The 24,416-nt window shown below is 39.6% G+C and overlaps 1 protein-coding gene across 1 annotated transcript in view; it reads left to right on the top strand.

The window, feature by feature from the left end:
• The window catches only part of SLC13A5 (solute carrier family 13 member 5), a 30,951-nt gene extending 7,124 nt beyond the window's left edge, over positions 1–23,827 (top strand). The window contains exons 2-12 of the mRNA XM_026708526.2: positions 665–793; positions 1,624–1,760; positions 2,111–2,325; positions 8,662–8,824; positions 9,514–9,636; positions 11,806–12,018; positions 12,760–12,881; positions 13,558–13,676; positions 17,866–18,027; positions 20,251–20,388; positions 21,687–23,827. Coding sequence (XP_026564311.1) covers positions 665–793; positions 1,624–1,760; positions 2,111–2,325; positions 8,662–8,824; positions 9,514–9,636; positions 11,806–12,018; positions 12,760–12,881; positions 13,558–13,676; positions 17,866–18,027; positions 20,251–20,388; positions 21,687–21,815 — 1,650 coding nt within the window. The 3' untranslated portion in view covers positions 21,816–23,827. The remainder of the gene's footprint in view (positions 1–664; positions 794–1,623; positions 1,761–2,110; positions 2,326–8,661; positions 8,825–9,513; positions 9,637–11,805; positions 12,019–12,759; positions 12,882–13,557; positions 13,677–17,865; positions 18,028–20,250; positions 20,389–21,686) is intronic.
• The last annotated feature ends 589 nt before the right edge of the window (positions 23,828–24,416 follow it).

Genomic DNA, 24,416 nt, shown 5'->3' with positions numbered 1-24,416 from the left:
GGATCAAATTTCCACAGGAATAATTAGCTCCGTTCCTGATAGATGAGGAAATCAGGGCTGCTAGTGGCTCCTGGAAAGATTGTTTTATTTGCTTCCAGTATCGCATCACAATTTTGTAGATGTATGGTTTTCAATTCCCAGAATTCCATAGCCAGATGGAATCCTGGGAGTTGAAGTCCAAACGTATTCAAATGGCCAAGATTGAGAAATACTTCTGGTACCTCTTAAGGGCCTGACTTATCTATCCTACTCTGAGAAGTTAGAGCTACTAAAATAGTGTCCCAAAAGTCACACACCACACACACACACACACACACACACACACACACACACACACACACACACAACTTACTCTTTCTTTAGGGCAGGAATGTTCAATATCTTTTGCTTTGAAAGCAAACCAGGCTTTATGCATCATGTCAACAAAGGTTGAAAAATGACTAGTGGATCAGGAATGTTGTGCTGATGAGTTTTATGCCATAGGCTAGGGGTCTCCAATCTTGGCAACTTTAAGACTCGCCAAGGTTGGAGACCCCTGCCATAGGCTGCAGTTTTTGCATCCTGAGAATACATCCTAGGCACCCTAATATCATAGCTTGTGCTTAAAATGCTATATATATTTATGTCTACCTCTGTGTCTGAATATGTGCTTCCTTGTCCACAGGAGGCCAAATGTGGCTATGTGATCATTCTCATGGCTGTGTACTGGTGCACAGAGGTGATTCCCTTGGCTGTTACATCTCTCTTGCCAGTCATTTTATTCCCATTGTTTGGCATCCTGGAATCCAAAAAGGTAGGAGCAAAAGCAATGATGGTCAAACCCTTTTCATCATAGAGTTTTAGTTTTCACTTTCCTGTTGAAATCACGAACTGAATTTCAATAAACAAAATCCCATAATCCTCATCCAGTGGGAAAAAAATGAGAAATTTTGACTGTGTTCACACAAAACCCTAAATGTGGATTAACAGAACACAACTGCTATGTTCAGTTGCTTTGTTATGTTCAAGTAATATGTTATTCTCAAATCAGTAAATCATCATCACGGAAAAAGGTGGGCTAATTCACACAATATACTAGGATGAGGGCTGGAGGTCCAACTATATGCTGAAACAAGAATATTCAGCCTTATTTTAATCCAGTTTAGTTTGTACAAACACAGGTGTCCTGTACAATTAGAAGTGAATAGAGGGAAAAAAGAGCAGAGGTGATAAGAAGAGTGTCTGGATTAATTTTGTAACATAGACTCCTATAGTGTTGTCTATGGAGATTCTCAATCATCCAGGTTATGGTTGTCCCAAAGATGGTTTCCCCTCCTCCAAAAAGGCGACTAGACTTTCTCGGTGTTTTCTTTAAAATATTTCACTTCTCATCCAAGAAGTTTCTTCAGTTCTGAGCTGTTTTGAAGAATGAAGAAGTTTCTTGGATGAGAAGCGAAACGTTCAAAAGTCCAGTTACCTTTTGGAAAAAGCAGCTTTAGTTCCTTATTCTATATTAAAGCTTCCTTCCTTCTAACTCGTAAGAGGCAAGCGGCACCCTCACTGATAAGGGACATGCATTCTGCATGTGTCCAAATGCTCACTGGCAGGAAGAATGCTACATTTGCCGTCCTCTGTCCCTCTCAGGTATGCATGCAGTACCTAAAGGACACAAATATGCTCTTTATTGGAGGCCTGATTGTGGCTGTGGCTGTAGAACACTGGAACCTGCACAAGCGGATTGCACTCAGGGTGTTGCTAATTGTTGGAGTAAAGCCTGCATTGTAAGTAGTAACTCTTCTCTCCCTTTCTCCAAAGTTAGGCCAGGCTGGATTAAATGTGTAGGGGAAATTAAGGCTATTATGCCAAAATGGCACATGTATGACCGGAGGTTCTCCCCTTCTCCCCTCCTGAATATGCAGGTGCTGGTTGTACAAGAGCAAGGGGAAATCCATAGGTTTTCAGTCTGATCTCAAGGAGTTAATCCTCATTCAACAGATCCATTGAGCTAACAGAGGCTCCAGATCTGGGCAGCAAAACCCCAGATCACCACCAGATGGCAGCATGGAAGGCCTAAATACAGATGTGCTTCTAACTTATGAGATTCTTTCCCCCTCACTGTGTCTCTTTTCAGCCTGATGTTGGGATTTATGGGGGTTACGGCTTTCCTGTCTATGTGGATCAGCAACACAGCAACCACCGCCATGATGGTCCCCATCATCCAGGCTGTTCTAGAGCAGATGAACAATTCAGAACATGACCTAGCAGTCATGGAATCAACTGCTGGACACATAAACAATGCTATTGAACTGGAAGGGAAGGTGGCCACAGGAGCCTCCTCAGTGCAAGGTAAGTGGATTCCTTCCCCAGCAGATGGGAGGAAACAGCGTTTCTGAAATTTATTTAGGATTTGCACCCTTGGCAGCTTCCCGGCTAAGCTGCAAAAACACTTACATGAACTAAATAGGGGAAAGTGCAATGACACAGTTATAACATGGATGAGACTAAATGAGAATCTCACGTTCTTTTAAAGATAAACAGAATTATCAGTTGGCTGACATAAGTAGGGCCCAGAAGCTACTAAGTATTTTAGGTGTGCACTTTTTGTACTTCCTGCTCTTTAGAGCCCCTTGTTATTTTCAGTTGGTCACATAAGTGCATTATATATGGAAATAAGTAGGAAATACAGAAGTACAATAAAAGAAAAATGAGTAATCTGCAACAAGAGAAAAAAGAACAAGAACAAAGAAATCATATATTATAGGAAACATTTTTTAAAAATATAGTATTAAATCTGGGTCACATATAGTAATATTATCACAGTTTTTATTAAATGCAAATGTAAATAATTAAATCAAAGGATGTATTTTTCCCATATTTTTCCTCTATCCTACTCTTGTTAGAATTATAATTCTTCATATGTTGATCGATTACACTACTCCAACACATACTTGAAAATCACATCCACATTTTTAAAACACATTATTGTTCCCACAACCATATTCAGACTTGTGGATAAATAGGGTAGTCGTTGGACAAGCTGATATCACATACAGTATGTTACTCCGCTCCGTTATGTTATATTTTTAACATATTGACAACCTACTCTTTTTAAATATTGTTCAATTTTTAAACATTCTCCAATAAACATGAAAACACCTTTTGTTGAATGAATCTCATCATAAGATTATAAGAAACCTACTGAACAGCCTTTTAGATTCTTAGCCATTGATTATTCAATATGTTACATTCTAAGTCTTTTATTTCAAAGTTCTTGCAAATAATTAATAGTGTCCTCAATCTATTCTTTAATTATCCATTAAAGAAAGCCCCATAGGTTTGGAATAATCCAAAACACTTCATTACTGATAACTAAGAACTTTTGATGTCACTAGCACTCTTGGACTAGGCAAAATTAATTTTTATTTATAATTTGAAATATTTTCATTTACAAATAAATTTTTTAAAATCTCTTATTTAAAATAATTCATACAAGTAAAACTTACTTTTTTTAGAAATATCTCTGGACACATTAGAACCAGCAAGATGTATATGAAATGGATCAATTAATTGAGAAGCCTGAGAATTAAACTTTTGTATTATACCAATACATTTTGGCAAAAACATTCATATTGATCAACAAAAATAATCTATCAACATATAGTAACTACTGGTATGTATTTAGTTGCTTTTATGCCCTTAATAAGACAGGCATAATAGTTCCAATATTAAATTACGGTAAATATAAGAGAAAATAAAGAAAACCTTAATCAGCTTCATGGTAGTTGAGGTGATAATTCCATTTGTATCAGTCTGGTTGAAGAATTGCACAATTACATTTTCATCCAATTATTTTGACTAAAACTTGTTTCAATAAATGTCAGCTTCACCATATCAAAAGACCCTTTTCTACTGCCAATGAAATTCTACCGCCAATTCCAATTTTTGTGAAGGTGCATAGTTAATAATCAGTTAATACTCAACTATTAGGCTTGTTGCCCTTTCATAAAACCAGATTGTAGATGGTAACTAAACAAAGGTAATCTCATTTATAATCTGTATGCAAGAATCAAAACTTTAGCATAAGCACTTAACTAAGAATTAAATAATAATGTGTATAATCAGCAGATGTGTAGATCAGTAGATTCTTTACCAACTTTCAAAACTATTGATCCTCGTTAAAATAAATTGAAAAAAAGTTTTTTAAAAAGACTGTTATAAAACACCAAAAATATATAGCGGGAACAAATTTCAATACTGCAAATTCATTAAAGTAAGCATTGTTGAGGTAATGTAAGCTACCTAACAAGCATCACCTCCAACATGGTTTTTTTTTGTTATAGATTTAATAATAATTATTTATTGAAGAAGTTAATGTGTAGCTAAATAATAGCATGATTATTTGTGATCTCTGGAAGAACAACATTAATCAAGAAGCAATTAATTTCTGCTTGGTTAACCTTTAAGTCAATATTATAAGGCCAAATGTAAATAATAATGATAAAAAATTTGCTGATTTGTTAGAGTCACTATGTCATTTGCTCTTCACATACTTAGCAGTATAAATTATATTATTTTAAAGTTGCTGTTTCAGTCTACAAGGCAATAATTTTATCAGGACACTCCCAAGATCACTGGTGCGATTCAATTCAATTTTGGCTCCAAGAAAGAGAATTGAATTTCAAGTTGGCTAATGTAAAAACTTTGTGTACTTTCGCTCTAGGTTGTCTTGCACTTATATATTCAACGTTTCTTTAACCATTACCCAGATGTTCATTTTTTATTTTTTATTTTTTCAGGAGGCATGTATGTTCGATAATAGTAGTAGAACATATAAATATGATCTCTAGTCTGGTGTAATGATTAAATGGTGGAATTGGTACAGGGTGGATCCAAAGTCCCCCCAGCCAAAGAATACCCTTGTTATGAAGGATTTAAAAATTGTCACATATGACAACTTATGACAATTGGGACCATAATTTCTGTTGCTAAGCAAGGTAGTTGTTAAGCAAGTTGTATCTGATTTTACAACCTTTTTGCCACGGTTGTTGGACAAATCCCTGCAGTTGTTAAATGAATTATGGAGTTGTTAAGAGCATCCAGTTTCCTTATTGACTTTGCTCATTGGAAGTCAGCTGGGAAGGTTGCAAATGGCACCACATAATTCCAGGGTGCTGCAACCACCATAAACACATGCTAATTGCCAAGCACCCAAATTTTGATCACATGATAGTGGTGATGCTGTAAAATAGCATGCAAGGACTGATCATAAATCACTTTTTTCAGTGCTGTTGTAACTTTGAACAGCCACTAAATGAATGATTGTAAGTCGAGGACTACCTATATCTAACAAATTAACCTCCAGTTGCGAAGCTATTAGCCTTTTCAATGTACAATAATGAAACGTAATTGGAGGTGTATTACAGCCTAAGAAAAGATTAAAATGTAATGAAAATATCCATGCATAGCCATCAGATTCATAGCTAAATAAAGATGTTTAAAAGTTATATAAAACCTCTGGATGATGTTTAGTAGGGCTGTCGACATTAATGAAGGCAATACAATTATTAGACCATCTCATTAATGAATGGAAGTGTTATAACTCTGAGGCCCTCACTGCCTGTTTAGACTACTGCAGAGGTGGGATTCAGCAGGTTCTCACCAGTTCTGGAGAACCGGAAGCAGAAATTTTGAGTAGTTCGGAGAACCGGTAGCAGAAATTTTGAGTAATTCAGAATCCCACCTCTGACTGGCCCCACCAACCCCATCTATCCTCTGCCTCCAGCGTCCCAGTTGATTGGCTGGGTCTTGTTTTGTTGCACTGCACAGGAGAACGGAGCTGGAAAGCAGGTTAGTGGGGTGGGGTGGGGAGTGAATGGGATTTTGCAGTATCCTTCCCCTACCATGCCCACCAACTGATGCCTACCATGCCCACCAAGCCACACCCACAGAACCAGTAGTAAAAAATTTTTGAATCCCACCACTGGACTACTGCAACTTGTTTACATAGGGGTGACTTTGAAAACAACTCAGAAATTGTGGTTGATTCAAAATGCAGCATCTAACAATCAATGGGAGGAACGGTGTTGCACCGACATTGCAGTCACTACAGCAAGCTTCCAAGCCAAATTCAAATTGCTGGTTTTAATTTACAAAGTCCTACAAGGCTCAGCACTCCTGTATTTTCAAGATTGTCTTTCTCAAAGAATTAACATGTTCTTTACTGTAATTCCAGCAAGGATAGCAGAAGGTCCCATTCCATCTGAACTGAAAGGAACGGGAGCTCAGAAATGTATACCTAACCTAACCCACCCGTTCCACACACACAGGTGCTAGTTCATTTCAGTTCCTCCTAACCCAATAAATTAACTGCAGTCTGCTGATCAAATAATTGCACCATCCCAGAAAGGTTTGACATTACCCACAACAGAGAAATGGATGCTGAAGATAATGGAGAAGATAATGGATTAACTTCTTTGATCAGACAAAAGACAGTATCTATCGTATATTTATGGCTGACAGGAAATCTCTTATAGATTTTTTTACATAAAACAGGACTTTTTACATGGAATATAAAAAAATGCACTTAGACTTGTAATTTTGACGATCAGAATAAAAAGCCTGGATCAAAGAGGAAAATTGAGCCTTTTTTATACTGTAATCATGGATTAAGAGATAATTTTGTAATTATACTTATATTTGCTACAATAGATAGCCAAAGCTTCTTTTTACTCCTTCTTTCTGCACTTTTGCTTTTTTCCTTCCCTTCTTTGCTTCTCTACTCTATATTAGTTTGTGTTCTTATATTATTTGTAATTTTTTTAATAAAATTTATTTTAAAAATTTCATCATTCCAGAATGCAAAGTGAAAGAGATTATTCTGGAAAAAGAAAGAGAGAAAAAAAAAAAGAAATGGTTTAATTACTTTGGGTCTTGCTGCTAAAAAAAACCCCTCCATTAAACAACTTGTTCTTGTGAATTACCTCGAGGAAGATAGGAAAAAGCATGATTTTATTAGCATTTCATGCCAAAGATCCTCCTTATTGAGATAAATGCAGGATAGAGACCCATATTGTGGCTCTGAAAAAATCTAATCACAGCAAATGCTGTGAGTCTAATCTTGAATATCTTTATTTCATTTCAACATTGTTTCAACATCTATGACCTGTTGTTTCCCAGGATTTTTGAATACATTTTTCATGTGATTTAATAACTCAAGCTTTAAACTCTGCCATGTTCCTGTCCAAGTCTTTACCTCATGTCCAAGTTATTGTTTCAATTCATTCACTGAAATCCTGACTTGCATAAATGAATTCAGTTATTCTAAAAGACTTTAACTCATAAACTCTGAACATAAATAGCAGTCCCAACTAATAGCTTTTTAAGCAACTACGTGTCTGCCCTTTGAAGTGGAAGAAATACCGGAACTCTGCTTTATTAATATAGGCTGTAGTAATAGAATTTTGAAAGCCCAACAGTGTTTCCCCTTCCTACCGTCTAATACAGGGGTTGGAATAGAACACCTCCAAGGTCCATTCCAACTTTGTTATTCTATTCTATTCTAAATGAAGTCCACATAGCCTAAAGTTGCCAAAGTTGAGAAACATTACTGTCATACCAAAGAGAGTCAAGACAGGGCAATCTTTCTTTTTCATACTTTCCTTTTGTCCCAGACTATGCCCATGTTTTACTAACAGTTGCTGCTGGCTCACCTCTGTACTCCTGTACCCCTCAATTCTGCGAAGGTTTTCTCTTTCCCTTTAAAATTGAAGATTGGATCAATTTATCTTTTTGCCTTTGGACCCATAATTTATCACTGTATAGAGCAATCACATAAATGGAGATAAACAAAAGGTGTTTTCTGTTAACTAGTGCAATAATAAAACAGTCAAAGATAAGGTGACTGCCACCTTGACACTGGAGAGGTTCCAAGCTATCGTCCACCATTTTAGCCTAGAGAGGACAAACTGGCCTCAAATATTACAGACCCCACAACCTTATTTGGCTAGCGTGATTCACCATGCTAAGCCATTGTTCTGTTAACCGTGCTTGCTTAAATAGGCCCCAATTGAATTCACACATTGTATCACAAGTTTTGGCAATACAGTACAAAAATTCAGTAAACAAATAAACCAAAGTTGATAAGCCACAAGAGCCAAGTTTATACGCCTGCGACATACCACAGTATGGCTTACTGCAATGTGTAAATTGAGCCCCTATGGTTAACATACCAAGTATGTTGGAATTTTTGTGACAAAACTGATCAAATCCAATTAAAATCTGAAACATTATATTTTAAATCTTTCTGCTCAGCCAGCCAGTTCCCAGCCTGAAAAGAACAATTGCCTGGGAATAGTTCTCACTGATGAAATCTAAAGCAAATTGTTGGTTGGCAGAAGATATAATCATGTCTGTTGGCTAAACACCCACCCATCTGTAAACTCCATAGTCTAGAAGCTATCAGTCATGCATAATGAAAACTCCGTGTTCAGAGAGAATACATTTCCAAATAGCAGGTGTGTAGGGCAGATAATGAAGACGCTATCTCTCTGGCTTTTGAACTTTGAGAGAAGGTATTGGGAGCATAATTGAAAAGTGTTCTTCTGCTATTAATTTTGTGTCCTGCTGTTTCTTCTCATCACAAGGGTGAGTGCATAAGCAGTGCTTATTTTTCTCCATCTCTAGACAATGGATACCTTCCTGATGATTCCCGAGAGCAAGACAGGAAAGCAAGGAAGCGCATTAACAAGGGAATGACCCTATGTGTGTGTTACGCAGCAAGCATTGGTGGGACAGCCACCCTTACAGGGACAGGCCCTAACTTGGTCCTGAAAGGTCAGATGAATCAGTAAGTGCTCTAATGACTTACGACTTTTAAAACCAAAATGGGAAGTGGTTTTTGTTATCCTGAAAACTCATTCGTTCCTCCTGGGATCTCAACTGAGGTTAATGTTCCTTGTAATTGTGAACTCACTGAGAAATGCATTTTCCCAAGGTGGTATTAAAGCACCCACCCAAATCTTGCCCCATTGGATTCCCTTTTGTGAAAGAGGACATGATCCTTTTCGTTGTTAGCACCCTAAATTATGTGAGCTTCCCAGAGTTGACTGTCACCCATCCAGGGGTGGTATTCAGTAGGTTCTGACCAGTTCTGGAGAACCAGTAGTGGAAATTTTGAGTAGTTCAGAGAACCGGCAAATCCCACCTCTGACTGGCCCCGCCCCTGTCTATTCTCTGCCTCCCGAGTCCCAGCTGATCAGCTGGGTCTTCTTTTGTTGCTCTGCACAGGAGAACGGAGCTGGAAAGCAGGTTAATGGGGTGGGGGAGAGAATGGGGATTTTTCAGTAACCTTCTCCTGCCACGCCCATCAAGATACGCCCACCAAGCAACACCTAGCCCACCAAGCCACACCCACAGAACCGGTAGTAAATTTTTTTGAATCCCATCACTGTACCCATCCCAATCTACCTTCGGTGTGCCATAGGCCAATAGATCAGAGAGCATAATCACATCTTTTTTCCCCCCTTTTGCAAACAGATTGTTTCCCAGAAATGATGACATCGTGAATTTTGCTTCCTGGTTTGGATTTGCTTTTCCCAATATGTTATTGATGTTGGTCCTGGCCTGGTTTTGGCTTCAGTTTTCCTTTATGGGATTTAAGTAAGTTTTGGGCGACTGAATGAATAATATGTTGACAAATAATCTATGGAGATTCTCAATCATCCAGCTCATGATTGTCCCAAAGATGCTTTTTCCAAAAAGCAACTGGACTTTCTTGGGTTTTTTTTCTTTGAATTTTTTTGTTTGTTTGCTTGGATAAAAAGCGTAAAGTTTTCAAGGAAAAAAGCCAAGAAAATCCAGTTACCTTTTGGAAAAAGTATCTTTGGGACCATGTGTTGACAAATTAAGCAATGCAGCTTTGGGGGGGAAATTTTAGGGCCAAATGGATCTCTTCATGGTTTATTTTTCCCAATTGTTCTTTCCTCTGAATAAGGGATAGTCTATGTGTGAGTGTGGGACATTTGCACAATGTACATAAATCAATTAAATATCCAGCAATCACATTCACACATCATACTATTGTTGGTTAGTTTTAATGAAAGTCTTAAAAAGCTATTCGTGGCTTAGTGTGTGGTATAAATCTACAAATCAGTTAATTATATGCAGTTAGATTAAACAAGTTATATGAATGTAGCCTAAGATCTGTGAGCTGAATGGAATCCCTCTTGGCTTATGCCAATCCATCTCCTTTGCTTCTAGACTGGGTTTTGTCCTCTACTGAGGCCTCCCAAACTGCAGTGATAATTCCCACCATGCACAGCTACTTCCCCAAACTATCTTATTTCCTTTTCCATACGTTCACTTTTCCTCTCTATTCTTTCCTTGTTATATCTTGGCTGCTCCTTGTTCTTGTGGCCTGCACTTTTCTGCTATGCCCCCTTTCCCTCTTGTTCACCTCTTTCCCTGTTCTGAATAAATTACCCAGTATGATCGCGTGACCTAACACACCTACCTCTGCTGGCTTGTCATTTCTTGTTCATATTTGTCCTTTCATATCACCGTTGCTCAGTTCTTTTGCTTCGTTTATGTTATTTCAATTCCACCCACTTACAAGTAGAACTCTCAGAGGTGCACCACAAGGAAATAAAAAATGGCCCTACTAAATACATAAACTAAGATTAAACCAATGCAAGAATCTATTAATCAGTCATTAGTGTTCTCTTAATCAGCACTCAGTGTCCAGAACAGTTTGGTTTTTAATAGCTTCTGGAAGGTGAGGAATGAGGAGGTACATCTGAGGTCTAGAGAGAGGCAATCTGACCAGCCCCTTAAAAAAGACTGTGCATCTCAGCCCCCTTTATATTGCAGTACAGGTAGTCCTCACATTACAATCATAATTGAGCCCAAAATTTATAAGACTTTTGTTAAGTGAATTTTGCCCCATTTTACGACCTTTCTTGCCACAATTGTTAAGTGAATCACTGCAGCTGTTAATAACCCAGTTGTTAAGTGAATCTGGTTTTCCCGTTGACTTTGCTTGTCAGAAGGTTGCAAAAGGTGACCCCAGGACCCTGCAACCATGATAAATGTGAGTCAATTGCTAAGCGTCTAGATTTTGATCACAGGATCATGGGGATGCTGCAAAAGTCGTAAGTGTGAAAACTGGTCGAACGGTCACTAAAAGAACTGTCTGTAAGTCAAGGATTACCTGTAATGAAGAACCACAAGCAGCTTCTCCTCAGATGTAGGAATCAGTGGGTCAGTTTTGGTTGAACGAGATGGTCCTGTTAGTTACCCTGGAGCCAAAGGCAGCAGCATTCTGAATTGAACGTGGAAACCAACAGGGAGCTAGTGTAAAGCCTGCAGCGCCACTACAATATGCTTATGGCAACTCTTGGGTCATTGTACTCTGGCCAGCTGAAGGTTCTGAGTGATAGAAAAAAAAAATAGAATAACAGAGTTGGAAGGGACCTTGGAGGTCTTCGAGTCCAACCCCCTGCCCAGGCAGGAAACCCTACACCACTTCAGACAAATGGCTATCCAACCTCTTCTTAAAAGCTTCCTGTGTTGGAGCATTCACAACTTTTGGAGGCGAGTTGTTCCGCTGATTAATTGTTCTAACTGTCAGGAAATTTCTCCTTAGTTCTAGGCTGCTTCTCTCCTTGATTAGTTTCCACTAATTGTACTAATTTGATCTTCAAAGGTACTAAGCACATGTAAAGTGCATAGTTTAGTGTCATAGAATGCTGACCACTGTTCATCTCTCCTCTATCCCACTTGGCAAGAAAAACCTGGCCAGCTAGCTTGACCATTCATTTCTGCCTTCAGCTTTCGGAAAACCTGGGGTTGTGGAAGCAAAAAGAGTGAGAAAGAGAAGGCCGCTCTTAACGTGTTGAAGGAGGAGTACCGAAAGTTGGGGCCCATCTCCTTTGCTGAAATCAATGTCCTCATGGTTTTCACACTGCTGATTCTCCTCTGGTTCACCCGAGATCCAGGCTTCATCCCAGGCTGGGCAACTGTTCTCTTCAATAAAGAAAAAGAGTGAGTGGATATTACAACTGCCTTGCAAAGACTGATTCTACCTTGAAAGAGCTTTGGGTATCTTCCCAGATAGGACAGAGCCTATGATTGACAGTGAATCGACATAGCACTGCTGGCTCTTGCATATGTTGAAGACATAAATGTGAATTAGCAGCATCCAGTCCAGATGGAGGGAAAGCAGAGAATTTGCAAGCAGTTTTGCTGCAACTGAGGCTTTATAGTACAATGACCAGCATGTGGCATTCTGTCATCCCATACTGAGTTCAAATCTCTCCTTAGCTATGAGTAAACAGTTTGGGCAAACCATGCCTCTCTCTGCAGGATGTTTATGAGATAATCCAGTGGACATCATCCTAACCTATTTGGAGAGAGGTCAGATAACATGAGACTCTTGACAAATATTGATCCGAGTCAGTCATACAATTGATCGGGAAATAGTTTATTTTTCAAAGAAGTTGAAACATTGACATTTGGTTAATTGAGGCAAAGTTGAGGGAGATCTTACTGATTTGCTAAATCACTACCAAACAGAGCATGATACACATACTCCAGGAGAGACTGTGGGCCGAGGGATAGTGATCTTGATTCCCTCATACAGAGTGGCTTGTGCACACTTCAAGATGCTTAGCAGCTGGGCTCTTGATTGGGTGCTGGTTGATTGGTTGCTTCAGGGGCTGAAAAAAAAATGAGATGGGCCTCAGTTCTCAGGTCTTCTTTATCTTTTTCTAAAATTCATTCCAGGTATGTAACTGATGCCACTGTGGCCATTTTTGTGGCCCTACTGCTCTTCATTCTTCCTTCCACAAGGCCCAGATGTGGTTTCTGCAGCCAGAACAGCTGTGATTTGGAAGAGGCCGAGGAAGGTAAAGGATGAAAACCACTACTTTCCTCCTTTAGTCCTGGAAACTTTCAGGTAGCTTATCTTCTGCCTTTGAACTACAGAAGAGCAGTCTCTTCTCAAGAAGCAGAGCAGGAAGGGATGGCATCAGACGGCTTTTGAGACCTAGGCTGCTGTGTGATGTTCCATGTTGCCAGATTGAATGGAATGATCCTATTCACACAAGGACGTGAGTCATGGCAGGCTGAGGAAAAAAAACCGCTGTAGTGCATAGAAGGGAGATGTTGTATTTGCTTGTATACAAAGTATTTCTTCCAAAGCATTTTTGAAATATGCATATTCCCTACTGTCACAAGTATAATATAACTAGCATAAAAACCTAATGAGAATGAGTGGAGGTGGGTAAGGGAGGATTAGTTTTAGTTCAAAAGGCTGAGAGAGAAATATAAAATAGCTACTCCTTGTTGACTAGGCCTCTATAAGTGTTGCTGGTGGGGAATGTTCTGATTGTATTAGAGGTGTCCCAGAAACATAAACAATGGATACCATTCTACAGTGGAGTGTAGAAAAAACATGCATTCCTCACAATGGCATTTGATCTATTTTCTTGGAAAGAAAAAGTTGGTTTTTGCAATAAAGTATTTCCTCCTCTGACTCCAGATGCCCTCCTACATATCTAGCTTATCCTGCTCTTTCTACAGTTATGAAGGAACCATTTTTCCCAGGCCCGTTGCTGGATTGGAATACTGTTCAGAAGAAGTTGCCTTGGAGCATTGTGCTGCTACTTGGAGGTGGCTTTGCTTTGGCCAATGGAAGTGATGTAAGTCCTTGGCACTTGTTTCCTGTAATGTTTAGACTCAGTTGCAACAGGAATTCTTTTTGGTAGCATTCATCCTACAGTAGGAAACCCAGTCCATTCACAATGGTTGCACCTTACCCACATGGATCAGTGTAAAAAGACAGAATTGCTGGCTGCATTATTACTTGTTGCTTGCTTTAATGTTTTTTTGTGGTTTAACGTATTTTGCAAACCTGATCCAATCTATGATGGAAATATCATGCTGTAGTTACCAGGTTGAGTGTTATTGTTGTTTTTATAAACCCAGCCTTCTGAGCTCTTTTCCTATTCTACTGTGCTGTGTCCATATAACATTGTGATTAAATTGACATTTCTACATTGCACAAAGTCCTATACTTCTACACAGAGTTTCTATATTTTTACATATTTTTACAAACATTGAGCCAGACAGGCAAGGTTTGTAAATTGAGTTAAGCCACACAAAGTGAAAACTAACCATGCTTAGTATATTGTGTGAATGCAGCTGCCAAATTTTAATTGAATTGGTTAAAGCAGGGGTGTCAAACTCACAGTGTCACATTGTCATCACATATCATGACTTTTTTCCCCTTTGGTAAACCGGTGGTGGGCATGGCCAGCGGGTGATGCATCCAGACCGTGGGCCGTGAGTTTGGCACCCCTGGGTTAAAGTGTGTTTAATTAGAAATTTGGCAGCTGCACTCACTTAACATACTAGGCGTGATTAGTTTGAATTTGAACTTGAACTTTTGTGGGGATATAGCTTATGCAATGGATGGACCCGGCCACTATGGTTTATAGATCATGCTTTATCTCTTAGTGTGATGTATAAACTCAGGCATTGTAGCTCGTTCAAACTATGGTTAAACTAAACACTGATTCAGTCCACACACAATCCTGGTTATTTTTCAACTGACCTCTAAATTAGACTCACCAAGTTATTCTGTTTGCATAAAATTTGCTCAGGATCCAAATGCAGCCCTATTGATAGCAACTGCTGTGAGGAGCAGATTTTTTCCTTAACAACAACAACAAACCTTCTCATGGACTGCACAATGCAGAGGGTCAGATTATCAGGATTTTCCTCTGGTCTAATGTAGAGTTTTCAGTGAAACAGTACCAATATGCCTCAAATGATTGCTCGATATCTATGGAGATACACATGGCTTCCACTCTTCAAGCGTTCTGGGAGTCTCTTAGGACCTCCTTCTGTTCCCAGGCCTGAGATTAGGATGTCAGCAGAGCCTGTTGAATTTGGGGGGGATGCTACTTATGTAGTTCTTAAAATATCATAAATCAACCATGTGGCCTCAAAATTCAAGACCTAAACAAACAAACAAAGGATAATTTCTCTTCCCAAATTCATGTTTGTAGGTAATATTAGGGCATCCTGGGCTTTAAATACAGTTCAGAAAAGGAAAAGATCAGTATCTTATGACATAAGTTTTTGAAGTCCTTGGGTAAACCCATGTCCTACATTTTCTGGAGAACTCTTGATTACAAAACAAGTGATTTGGGAGCCAGCACACTGCACCAATCAATGAGCACCTTCTGCTTTGCTTTTCCAGGAAACATGCTTGCTGTTGCAACTGTGGCTGCTAACAGCAAACCACTCAGGACTGTGCATATGAGGTTCTGTGGGGTTCAAAAGGAGAGCCCCTCAGCCTGCAGCCTGGCACCCAACCAGAGTGCTTATTCCTGACTGGCAGGCAGCTGCCGTTTGCATTCAGATGGCATCAGGACAAGGAGAACTTGACCTAAATTTAGCTCTTGGGAAGCAGCATCTAATAGTTAGGCTGCAAGCTTGTTGGTTATTCAGCATGGTTCATCTGGCAACATTTTAAATTGTAGGTTTAATACAAAAATACCAGCCATTCAAATTGAGCAGTCAGTGACTGTAAGGAACAGGCTGCCCTTGTTCTCCTGAAAGAGCTTTGGCAGGAGAGAGAAACACAGGAGCCAGACAAAGAGGTTCCTGTGCCTCCCAGCCGGGCACATCCCTTCTTCTGGTGTTAATGCCTTGCAGGGTATATGGTCACCCAAAAGATATTGATGCTCATATTCTGATGTGTTTCAAGTTATAGTTGAGCTCTGGCTGACTAGAAGCAGACACTGTGAGCTTTTTCCTCTATAGCTGGCAGATATGTATTGTGGGTTACTCTCATAGCTTTAAGGTAAATAGGCAAATTCTCCTGTGCACATCTCATGAATGTGGAAAGAGTTGTGTGGGGATTTTATGTGGCTCCCGTGGAACTGGACATTGCTTCCTTTGTATATGTGAAGAATATGCAGTATAATATGTTTTGCACCTCATGGAATAAAAGTTGAGATTGTTGCTTTCTCTCCCAGGCAAAAAAAGTTGGGTAAGGGGCGTGCATAAGTGCACCATCATGCCTTCCGTCCCTGTCCTATTGTCCCTATTTATTCATACCCATTTCCTGTATTCTTATTCATGTTTATACTTATATCTTGTAAGCGATTGGCAAATCAAATCAAATCAATCAATCAATAAATAAATAAATAAAACATAGGAAAGGGTCCATGACATTCTTTACTGAGCTATGTTTGGCTAATAGACCACTTGCAATAGCCATCAAGTAAGTAGCTGGGTTGGGGAAAAAATGGTGCATGGAATAATAATGCATCTAATAGAATATCTATAGATCTGAGTTGAATTGTGGAGTCCTTGATGGTCTCTGGGCTTGGTTGTTTGCTTGCAGATATATCAGTACCCAGCTAGATAACATCATGCACTGGTGATATCCAGTTGGATAATGAAGCATCTGCAAGCAAACAACCAAGCTCAGAGAGCACCAAGGTCTCCATAATGTTATATCCTTAGGTATGCGGCTAAGAAATTAACCCATTTTTCTAACAAGCAGCTTTGTTATGAAGGGATGGCTAAATTCTGCCAATTATTTGTAAGAACAGTTTTGCTGGTTCGGGGTAATTTATGTGTGAACGCAGCCATAGAGTTGGAAGGGATCTTAGACATCATGTGCATCCAGTCTCCCAATTAGTCAGAGATGTCAGTGCAGCTTCCTTAACTAAATTGCTGTTTAAGCTCCACCAGAGAGTTGGTTTGGTGTAGTGTTTCAGGCTAGAAGCAGGAAGACTGAGAATTCTAGGCCTGCCTTAGGCACAAAGCCTCCTTGGGCCAGTCACTTTGTCCTAGGAAGGAGACAATGGGAAAACACTTCTGAAACAAGTTGCAAGAAAAACTGAAGGGAACTTGTAGGGGAAGTCTTCAATATCAGGCACAATTAAATGAAAGGGGGAAAAACCTCTCCAGCAAAGCGATCTGTACTGCCCAGAGTAGACTGGTGTTAGGATATTTCTTTTGAGAATTACCAAAAATTACAGTATGCTTTCCTGTAATTCCTACTGCCTGGTTCTAGTCCTTCCCTCTGCAGCAGAGATGGTATTCAGCAGGTTCTGACCAGTTCTGGAGAACCGGTAGCGGAAATTTTGAGTAGTTCGGAGAACCGGCAAATACCACCTCTGACTGGAGATTTTACAGTATCCTTCCCCTGCCACGCCCACCAAGCCACGCCCACAGAACATGTAGTAAAAAAATTAGAATCCCACCACTGCTCTGGGGCAGTAAAAAAAACAGATGTTCTTCCTCCTTTCCTCCAGTGTGACTGATGTGAAATTCATCTGTTTCTAAGCTAAACTTATCCAGACACGATTTCCACTATTCTGATCTGAACATTGTATTTATGACCCTTCTGATAGCCAGTAGTTGTTTGGCCATAGACCTACTATACAGAGATATACTTTTTTTCTGAATTTCGAGGTTCTATTTAAACTGGAGGGTGATAAAAAGATCTCCACTGTTAAGGAGAAGTTGACTTTTACCTAGCTATGAGGGCTTATGTTTCATCTTTGCAGGGCACAATCTTTCTTCATAGTTAAGAGAGGAATACGCCTGGATTTGCACTAGTTTACATTAAAATGGGTTGGGTAGATTGTGGTTCAGCATATTGTAGCCACTGTGATAATACGTTGTGTAAGTTATCCCATCACATTAAGACAAACATGACTTATTTATTTGGGCAAATCATATTCCTAAATACAGCTATTCCATTTTAAAAATGGAGATCTTGTGTATTATATAAATTTAGTTTTGTAATGTTTTTATTTTAGGGGATTTTCTTTCTAACTTGGTTTTTCTCCCTTTATCTACCAGGCTTCAGGGCTATCCAAATGGCTGGGGAATCAGATGACTCCACTGCAAACCATTCCTCCCTGGGCCATTGCAGTTGTTCTCTCTATTGTCATCGCCATTTTCACCGAATGTACCAGTAATGTGGCCACAGCCACCCTCTTCCTGCCTGTCTTTGCATCACTGGTAAAGCTTTTTTCTTGGCCAATATTTATTTTGAGGATTTTGTTTTGTAAGGCCTAATGCAACCATTCCAGCAAGGTGCATGAATATCCAGGCTTCTGGATTAGGTGCTTGGGGAATCATCTAGGGTCTTTTATGGGATCAGATTCAGTTTGGGGCTCCAAGAGGTAACTTTTCTTTGATTAATTGAAAGCAGCAGGACCAACTGGATGATTTGTTGCTTTGATAACGTCATCAATATGCATAGTTATAAAGAAGATGATCCATTACTAAAGTCACATACACACAATATTTCAACACAAGGAATAGGAAAGGAAGAAAGTAAAATCAAGGGTAAATAGCAGTTGAAGGTACATTTATTTCAGTTATGCATTTATAGCTATGTTCACACAATAATATATATATATATATATATATAATACATATATAATCAGATCGGTTAACTAGATAAGCCAACAGTTGCATTCCTACAGCAAGGTAGCCTTGGTTAATTTTTTTGTGATGTTCCATCTTGTGTGAAATTTAGTTTATGGCTCAGTGTTTATGCGAATTCAGACAATGGGTTAATTCAGAAACCAGGTGAAGCATGTTATGTGAACAAAACAATGGAACAGGATGTTAGAATAGGGGATTGAGCCAGCATGACCATGAGAACAATAGCATTGTAGGGAAATTTTGAAGGACAAGGGAGTAAAACAGATTTCAATGGAAGGGAAAATAAAAAAGGACAAAAATATTGAGGGAGCTTTTGAATTGATGAGTAAATATTTATGCTTCCTTTGTTTGTATACGGAGATAATCTTTCTCAGAGCAGTTGCCCTAGAACAGGGCTGTCAAACTTGTGGCCTGCAGCCTGGATGCATCACGCGCTGGCCACGCCCATGCCCAGTTTAACAAAAGGTCACGACATGTCATGTGATGCCACTATGCCACTGTGACAACGCAAGTTTGCCCTAGAGCATGCTTCATTTTTTTCAGTACAATCTGATCACACTATCAAATTGCAAGATAGAATTCTTTATTGGTCAAGTGTGATTGGGCACACAAGGAATTTGTCTCCAGTGTACAAGTGCAGCAACTATTATTGTATGGGAAGAGTATCGGTGGTATGCTACCGGTTCGGCTCGGTTCTACCAATGGCGATGAGCAGCGGAGACCAAATCAGTCTTTTCCGCTGCTCTGCTATTGGGCCCACCCACCCGCCCAGGCTCCCATACACACCTTTATCTTCCGCTTTTGAAGCATAGCTGCTTTGCGCGGCCCAGAAGAGTGCCGAGAGGCAGCTGCTGAAGTGACCGGGAGAGTGCAGGCCTGCAGGAGGTGAGTTGGAATGCCTCTGTGCCTGCGCAAACGCCACTCCACCTGCACAAAGTGTGTGTTTGGCATGCGCGTGCACGCAAAGTGTGTGTTTGGCATGCGCGTGCACGCAAAGTGTGTGCCCACCAAGCACAAAGCATGCCCACCAAGCCACGGCCACCGAACCAGTGGTAAAAGTTTTTGAATCCCACCATTGAAGAGTATGTAAGGGAAGATATATTTTTGATGTAGAAATCACTGCTTTCCGGATTTCTTCCTAACTTGGAGAGAGGTCTGTTATTTTGAACTGTGGGAAGAGTTACCCTTGAATCACAACCTGTTGTTTAATACCATATCAATTCTGCCCAACAGCTTTTTAGGCCAAGGCTATATTCTTATGGGACAACCTGTGCCTCTGAAATTATTTTGTTCTTTTTCTGGTGTGGCAGTCAAGAGACCGATATACATTAGTTTGGTCCTTTAAGACACAATGATGATTTCCTCAACCTTGACTTTTGTTTATGGCCTCTGAAAGGAGTACAAAATGCTTGGCCGGCTCCACCATTTCCTTTATGTTGTATTTCTATCCTGGAAGTGGTTTTAGAATAGATAGGGGGAGCCTCTAAAACAGTGGTAGTCAACCTGGTCCCTACCGCCCACTAGTGGACGTTTCTGCTTTCATGGTGGGTGGTAGGAGTTTTGTCCCCTACTTTATAAATCACCATTGCTGTGGAACCGGTGGGCGGTTAGAGAAAACTTTACTACTAACAGAGATAGAAAAGTGGGAGGTAGGTATAAAAAGGTTGACTACCCCTGCTCTAAAACATTCCTTTGCTGCTTCAGACCAGCATGTCTTTCCACATGTCAGTTCAATACTGTAAATGTTTCTCTCCCTTCTTTCCCATTCCTTCTCTGCTTCTATCTGTCTAGTCACAATCCATTGAAGTCAATCCTTTGTACATCATGATCCCAGGCACTCTCAGTGCTTCATTCGCCTTCATGCTTCCTGTAGCAACCCCTCCAAACGCCATTGTATTCTCATATGGCCATCTCCACGTAGCTGACATGGTAAGCTGGCAGTTTTGCTTTCAACTGAAGTTTTTAAAAAGAAGGCAAGGTATTTTTTTTAAGTAGAGGTATTTCCAACATCTTGGGGGTCAACCCAAATATAAAAGCTATAATTATTTATTCAATTGAAAGGGATTTTAGTTATCAAGTTTATACTGTAATTCTGTGTAAGCTTCGAGTTAGTAATGCCTGAATAACTTCAAGGATATATCCAGCTGACAGGAATATAGAAATGAAATCTATTTTTAAATATTTTTTTAGTCTAATTTTCAATACTGGGGTTTATCTTCCATGGAAATAGCAACTAGATCTGACTTTTCTTTGATTTTCAGTATCCATCAGGGTAAAGCTAGGTGTTGTGTTGCCATTGAATTTTGGTTTAAATTGGCTCAATTAAAACACATTTTTTATCCTGAACTTGCTTTCTTTTGGGAGTACGTCTTTAGGCATACCACTCAAAATGCTTGTGTCTGTCAGAAAAAGCTCTATACATTTGTATGCAAAGGCTCACACAACAGGCAGCGTTAGTAAAGCCAGATATTTTTTCTTCTATTGGAATGTAGACTTAAATAAAAGTTTTGAAAAAATGGATTTATCTTCATGTGTCCAAGTGTAAATTTTGAGGCATTCCTACTACTAATTTAGAACTTGTTGAAATACTACACTTTACTTTTTGAAAAGTAGGATATAAATTACTGTTAGCACCAGAAAAGCTCAGTGGTTTTTCAGTGATATATGCATTCTAACCCCCCCTCCCCCCAGTTTCCATAAAACTAGTGTTGTAACTCCCACTTTGAAGGCAGAAAACAAATTAGGAAGAAGCAGTAACAAAATGGACCGAAATTTCCCATCCTATCCCATAGCAGCTTATTCAGGCTGTTCCTGCAATTCAGCAGCATTGGATTTTTTTCTCTTTAGAATAAAACAGGTATATATCTCTGATGATTGGAACAATCTTGCATAATAGTGAGTCTCAGTTAAATCTGAGTCTAGTTTGTATGTTCAGAGGGTCCAATGCTACAATTCCCCCAGTGACGGTGTTAAGTTCTAAATGGAAAGGGGAGGTTGTTGGTGTTTTCATTTTGTTCTTTGGAATTTCCCAGAATATGCAAAAGGGGGAGCAAAGGGTACTTGTACAATGTATTCCTGGAACAGGGAGAATGGTGTGATTCCCTTCCCGATATAAAAACATCACAGTCTGACATGGGGCTAATGACTTTTCCTCTTGCTTGCTCTATGAATGAGCCACAGAACCTTTGGACTGCTCATTGTTTTCTTTGTTTTTGTCTCCGCTCCAGGTTAAAACTGGAATTGTGATGAACATCATTGGAGTCATTTGCATAACTCTGGCCATCAACACCTGGGGACGTTTCATGTTCCATTTAGACACTTTTCCCTCATGGGCAAACGGCACCCTAGGGAAGTGAAAACAAAGCCAAAAGCGTTCTGCACTTGTATGGACATCCTGTTCCTTTCTCGACCCAATTTTTTTCTCAAACCTTAGTTAACCCACTGAGGTCCATTTTTTGTCCTGAGTTGGGGCAGACCACCTGGAAAGTATTCCAGCCGCACCTACATGTTTGTGCTGCTTCCAGAAGAATCTCTGAGCAAGCATCTCAGTGGCATCTCCTGCAGCCAGTGCTTGCCCAGCTGTGTTTCCAGGCTAAGCAGGAGCAGAATACGGGTTTTTTTAGAGACAAAACATAGAGGCAAAAATTGCTATGCCTAAATATAGGAAGACAGTGGCTTCAGAACAGAGTAAACTTACAGTCATTAAGGTAAAAATGGGAGTATGTCACAAGCGCACGCCTGATTAATTCCCTGTATTGACAGTTACGGGCTTGCAAGTTAACCATTTTACATGTGGACTCCTGCTGCCTGACTAAACTCACTCACTCAGGAAAACCTTGTCTGGGAAGGCCTATTAAATGCCTCAAGACAAGGAGAATGTCTCTTCCACACCGGAAGAGATGTTGATCTGGACTATATGGGCTTACAACAGCCTGCTGTGTTCTAATTGTGGTAGTTCCCAGTCAGGCAGAAATGCAATTGTGTCTTCCCAACCTGTTTGCAGGCCCAGAGCTAGGCAGTTGCTAGTGAAAAAGCAGAAGGGGATATGAATGGGCAGGGGTGATCTTGAAGGGGAGAAAGTAAATGCAATACAGCCAAAGTTAAACACAGGTAGCTTAAAATGTTTAATATGATTTAAGTTGCCTTAAAATCAATGCAATACAATTTGCATTTTGTGCATCTGATAAACATACATTTTACATATGTCAGTGCCTTTGAACTCAGTGGCTGGAAGGCAGCAGATCAGTGAGCTATTGGATAAAATCTTGCCTTAAGAAAAGAAGAAGATAAGATCTTTAAAATGTTACGTAGATATTCATGGAAAACATCTGGAGTATCCTCATATGCATAATCTTTTGTCCCATTCCTTAAGCTGAAGTTCTTCTTGCCTGGCCTTCTGAGTATGAGAAGTTCATGATTTCAAATGTTCCTTTGTAAGAGTCAGGAAGAAGGGCACTTGGAACACAAATATATAAAGCAGATGTTTAAAATATTTTTTCCTATTGTAGCTTGCCTGACTTTGGAAACTTACAAGAATGAATGTCACAAAATAATAGTAATTTTTTTAACTGTTGAATTTATTGGATGTTTTTCCTTACTGTCTTCAATCAGTATGAATGACTTTAAATGCATTTTAATTCTTCGGTTAAAGATCCAATGATACTTAAATTTCCAATTCTGACAGATGTTTAGGTGGCAAAGTTGAATAGATTTACCCTTGAGTAATGGATGGGCAGGAACATCTGTGACTTGATTCATACACTGAGTCAAGCCATCACATGGTTTGCTTTGTTTCAACATAGCATGTTGACTATTGTGGCTTAGCCTGCAGTGTAAATACATGAACAGCCGTACGATTCTTGAAATAGCTTATCCTGCCCAACTTCACTAGTGATTACATGAAAAGTGGGAATGTATTGCCTCCCAAGGTAATAAGGACTGGAGATTTCTGGTCATATAACTCCTGAGAAGAGACCAAAGGGTGATAGCGACCTCCTACCTTCCCCATTTCATATATGTTCAACTATATGTTCAATTGTAACATATCTCATTATTCATTTTGTGAACTGGCACTATCAGCTTACATGGTGCTTGAGGGAATAGAGGCTCTGTACTCTAAAGGGGAAGACCTTGCAGGATCCCACCTTCTGGTCAGGATCCTTCTGGTCATGTCTGTCAGTCCTGTTGAAAGAGTTTGTCCTTGCAAGGAGTGGTTTAGGCCTACATTGATGGGTACTGTTCAATTGTTCCTTTTTTAAAGATCTCTTTTTAAAGATGTTATCTTTCATGAGTTTGTAGACAAGATTTTGTTGTTCTAACTTAATTATTATAAAAAAAAATAAAAGTATTAATGGTTTCACCATCCCAAGACGGTTCTTGTTATCTGTCTGTGCCATGCTGAGCTGTTTCAAAGACTAGCATAATATACAGACAAGTTTTTCTATCGCCTGATAAAGAAAGTAAATCCAAGATTGGGAACATTTCTGAAGATGCAGCCCCACAATTTCCTCCCTCCCTCTCTTCCCTTTCTTTCTCTTTGTTACCAGTATTGAAAGGCTTCGTATAGGCCCTACTCTTACAAAATTTGAGGAAAACCTAGAACGCATTTAAACCATTACCATGATTCTATACTGCATCACAGAATTTATATACAATAGGGGTAAGGGAAAAAGACTACAGGAGAGTCCGTGCTAGCTCTTAATTTTTCATAGTTCTTCAAATAGCTAGCAGTGATGTTAATGGACTCCTCTGGAAGTTATATTTCACCCTTCCCAAGGAGCTGATCAGGTGCTTTAGAAAATAGCTTGACCCCTTCCTCTCTGTGGCAGCCCCTCAAATATTGGAAGACCGCTATCATGTCTCCCCTGGTCCTTCTGTTCACTAGACGAGCCAAGCCCAGTTCCTGTAACTGTTCTTCATATGTTTTAGTCTCCAGTCCCCTAATCATCCTGGTTGCT

This window comes from Pseudonaja textilis, chromosome 1 (genome assembly GCF_049901715.1).
Source record: "Pseudonaja textilis isolate UNSWEBS1 chromosome 1, rPseTex1.2, whole genome shotgun sequence".
Classification (NCBI taxonomy): domain Eukaryota; kingdom Metazoa; phylum Chordata; class Lepidosauria; order Squamata; family Elapidae; genus Pseudonaja; species Pseudonaja textilis.
The sequence above is the reverse complement of the archived record's forward strand: the minus strand, read 5'-3'. Positions and strand labels throughout refer to the sequence as shown.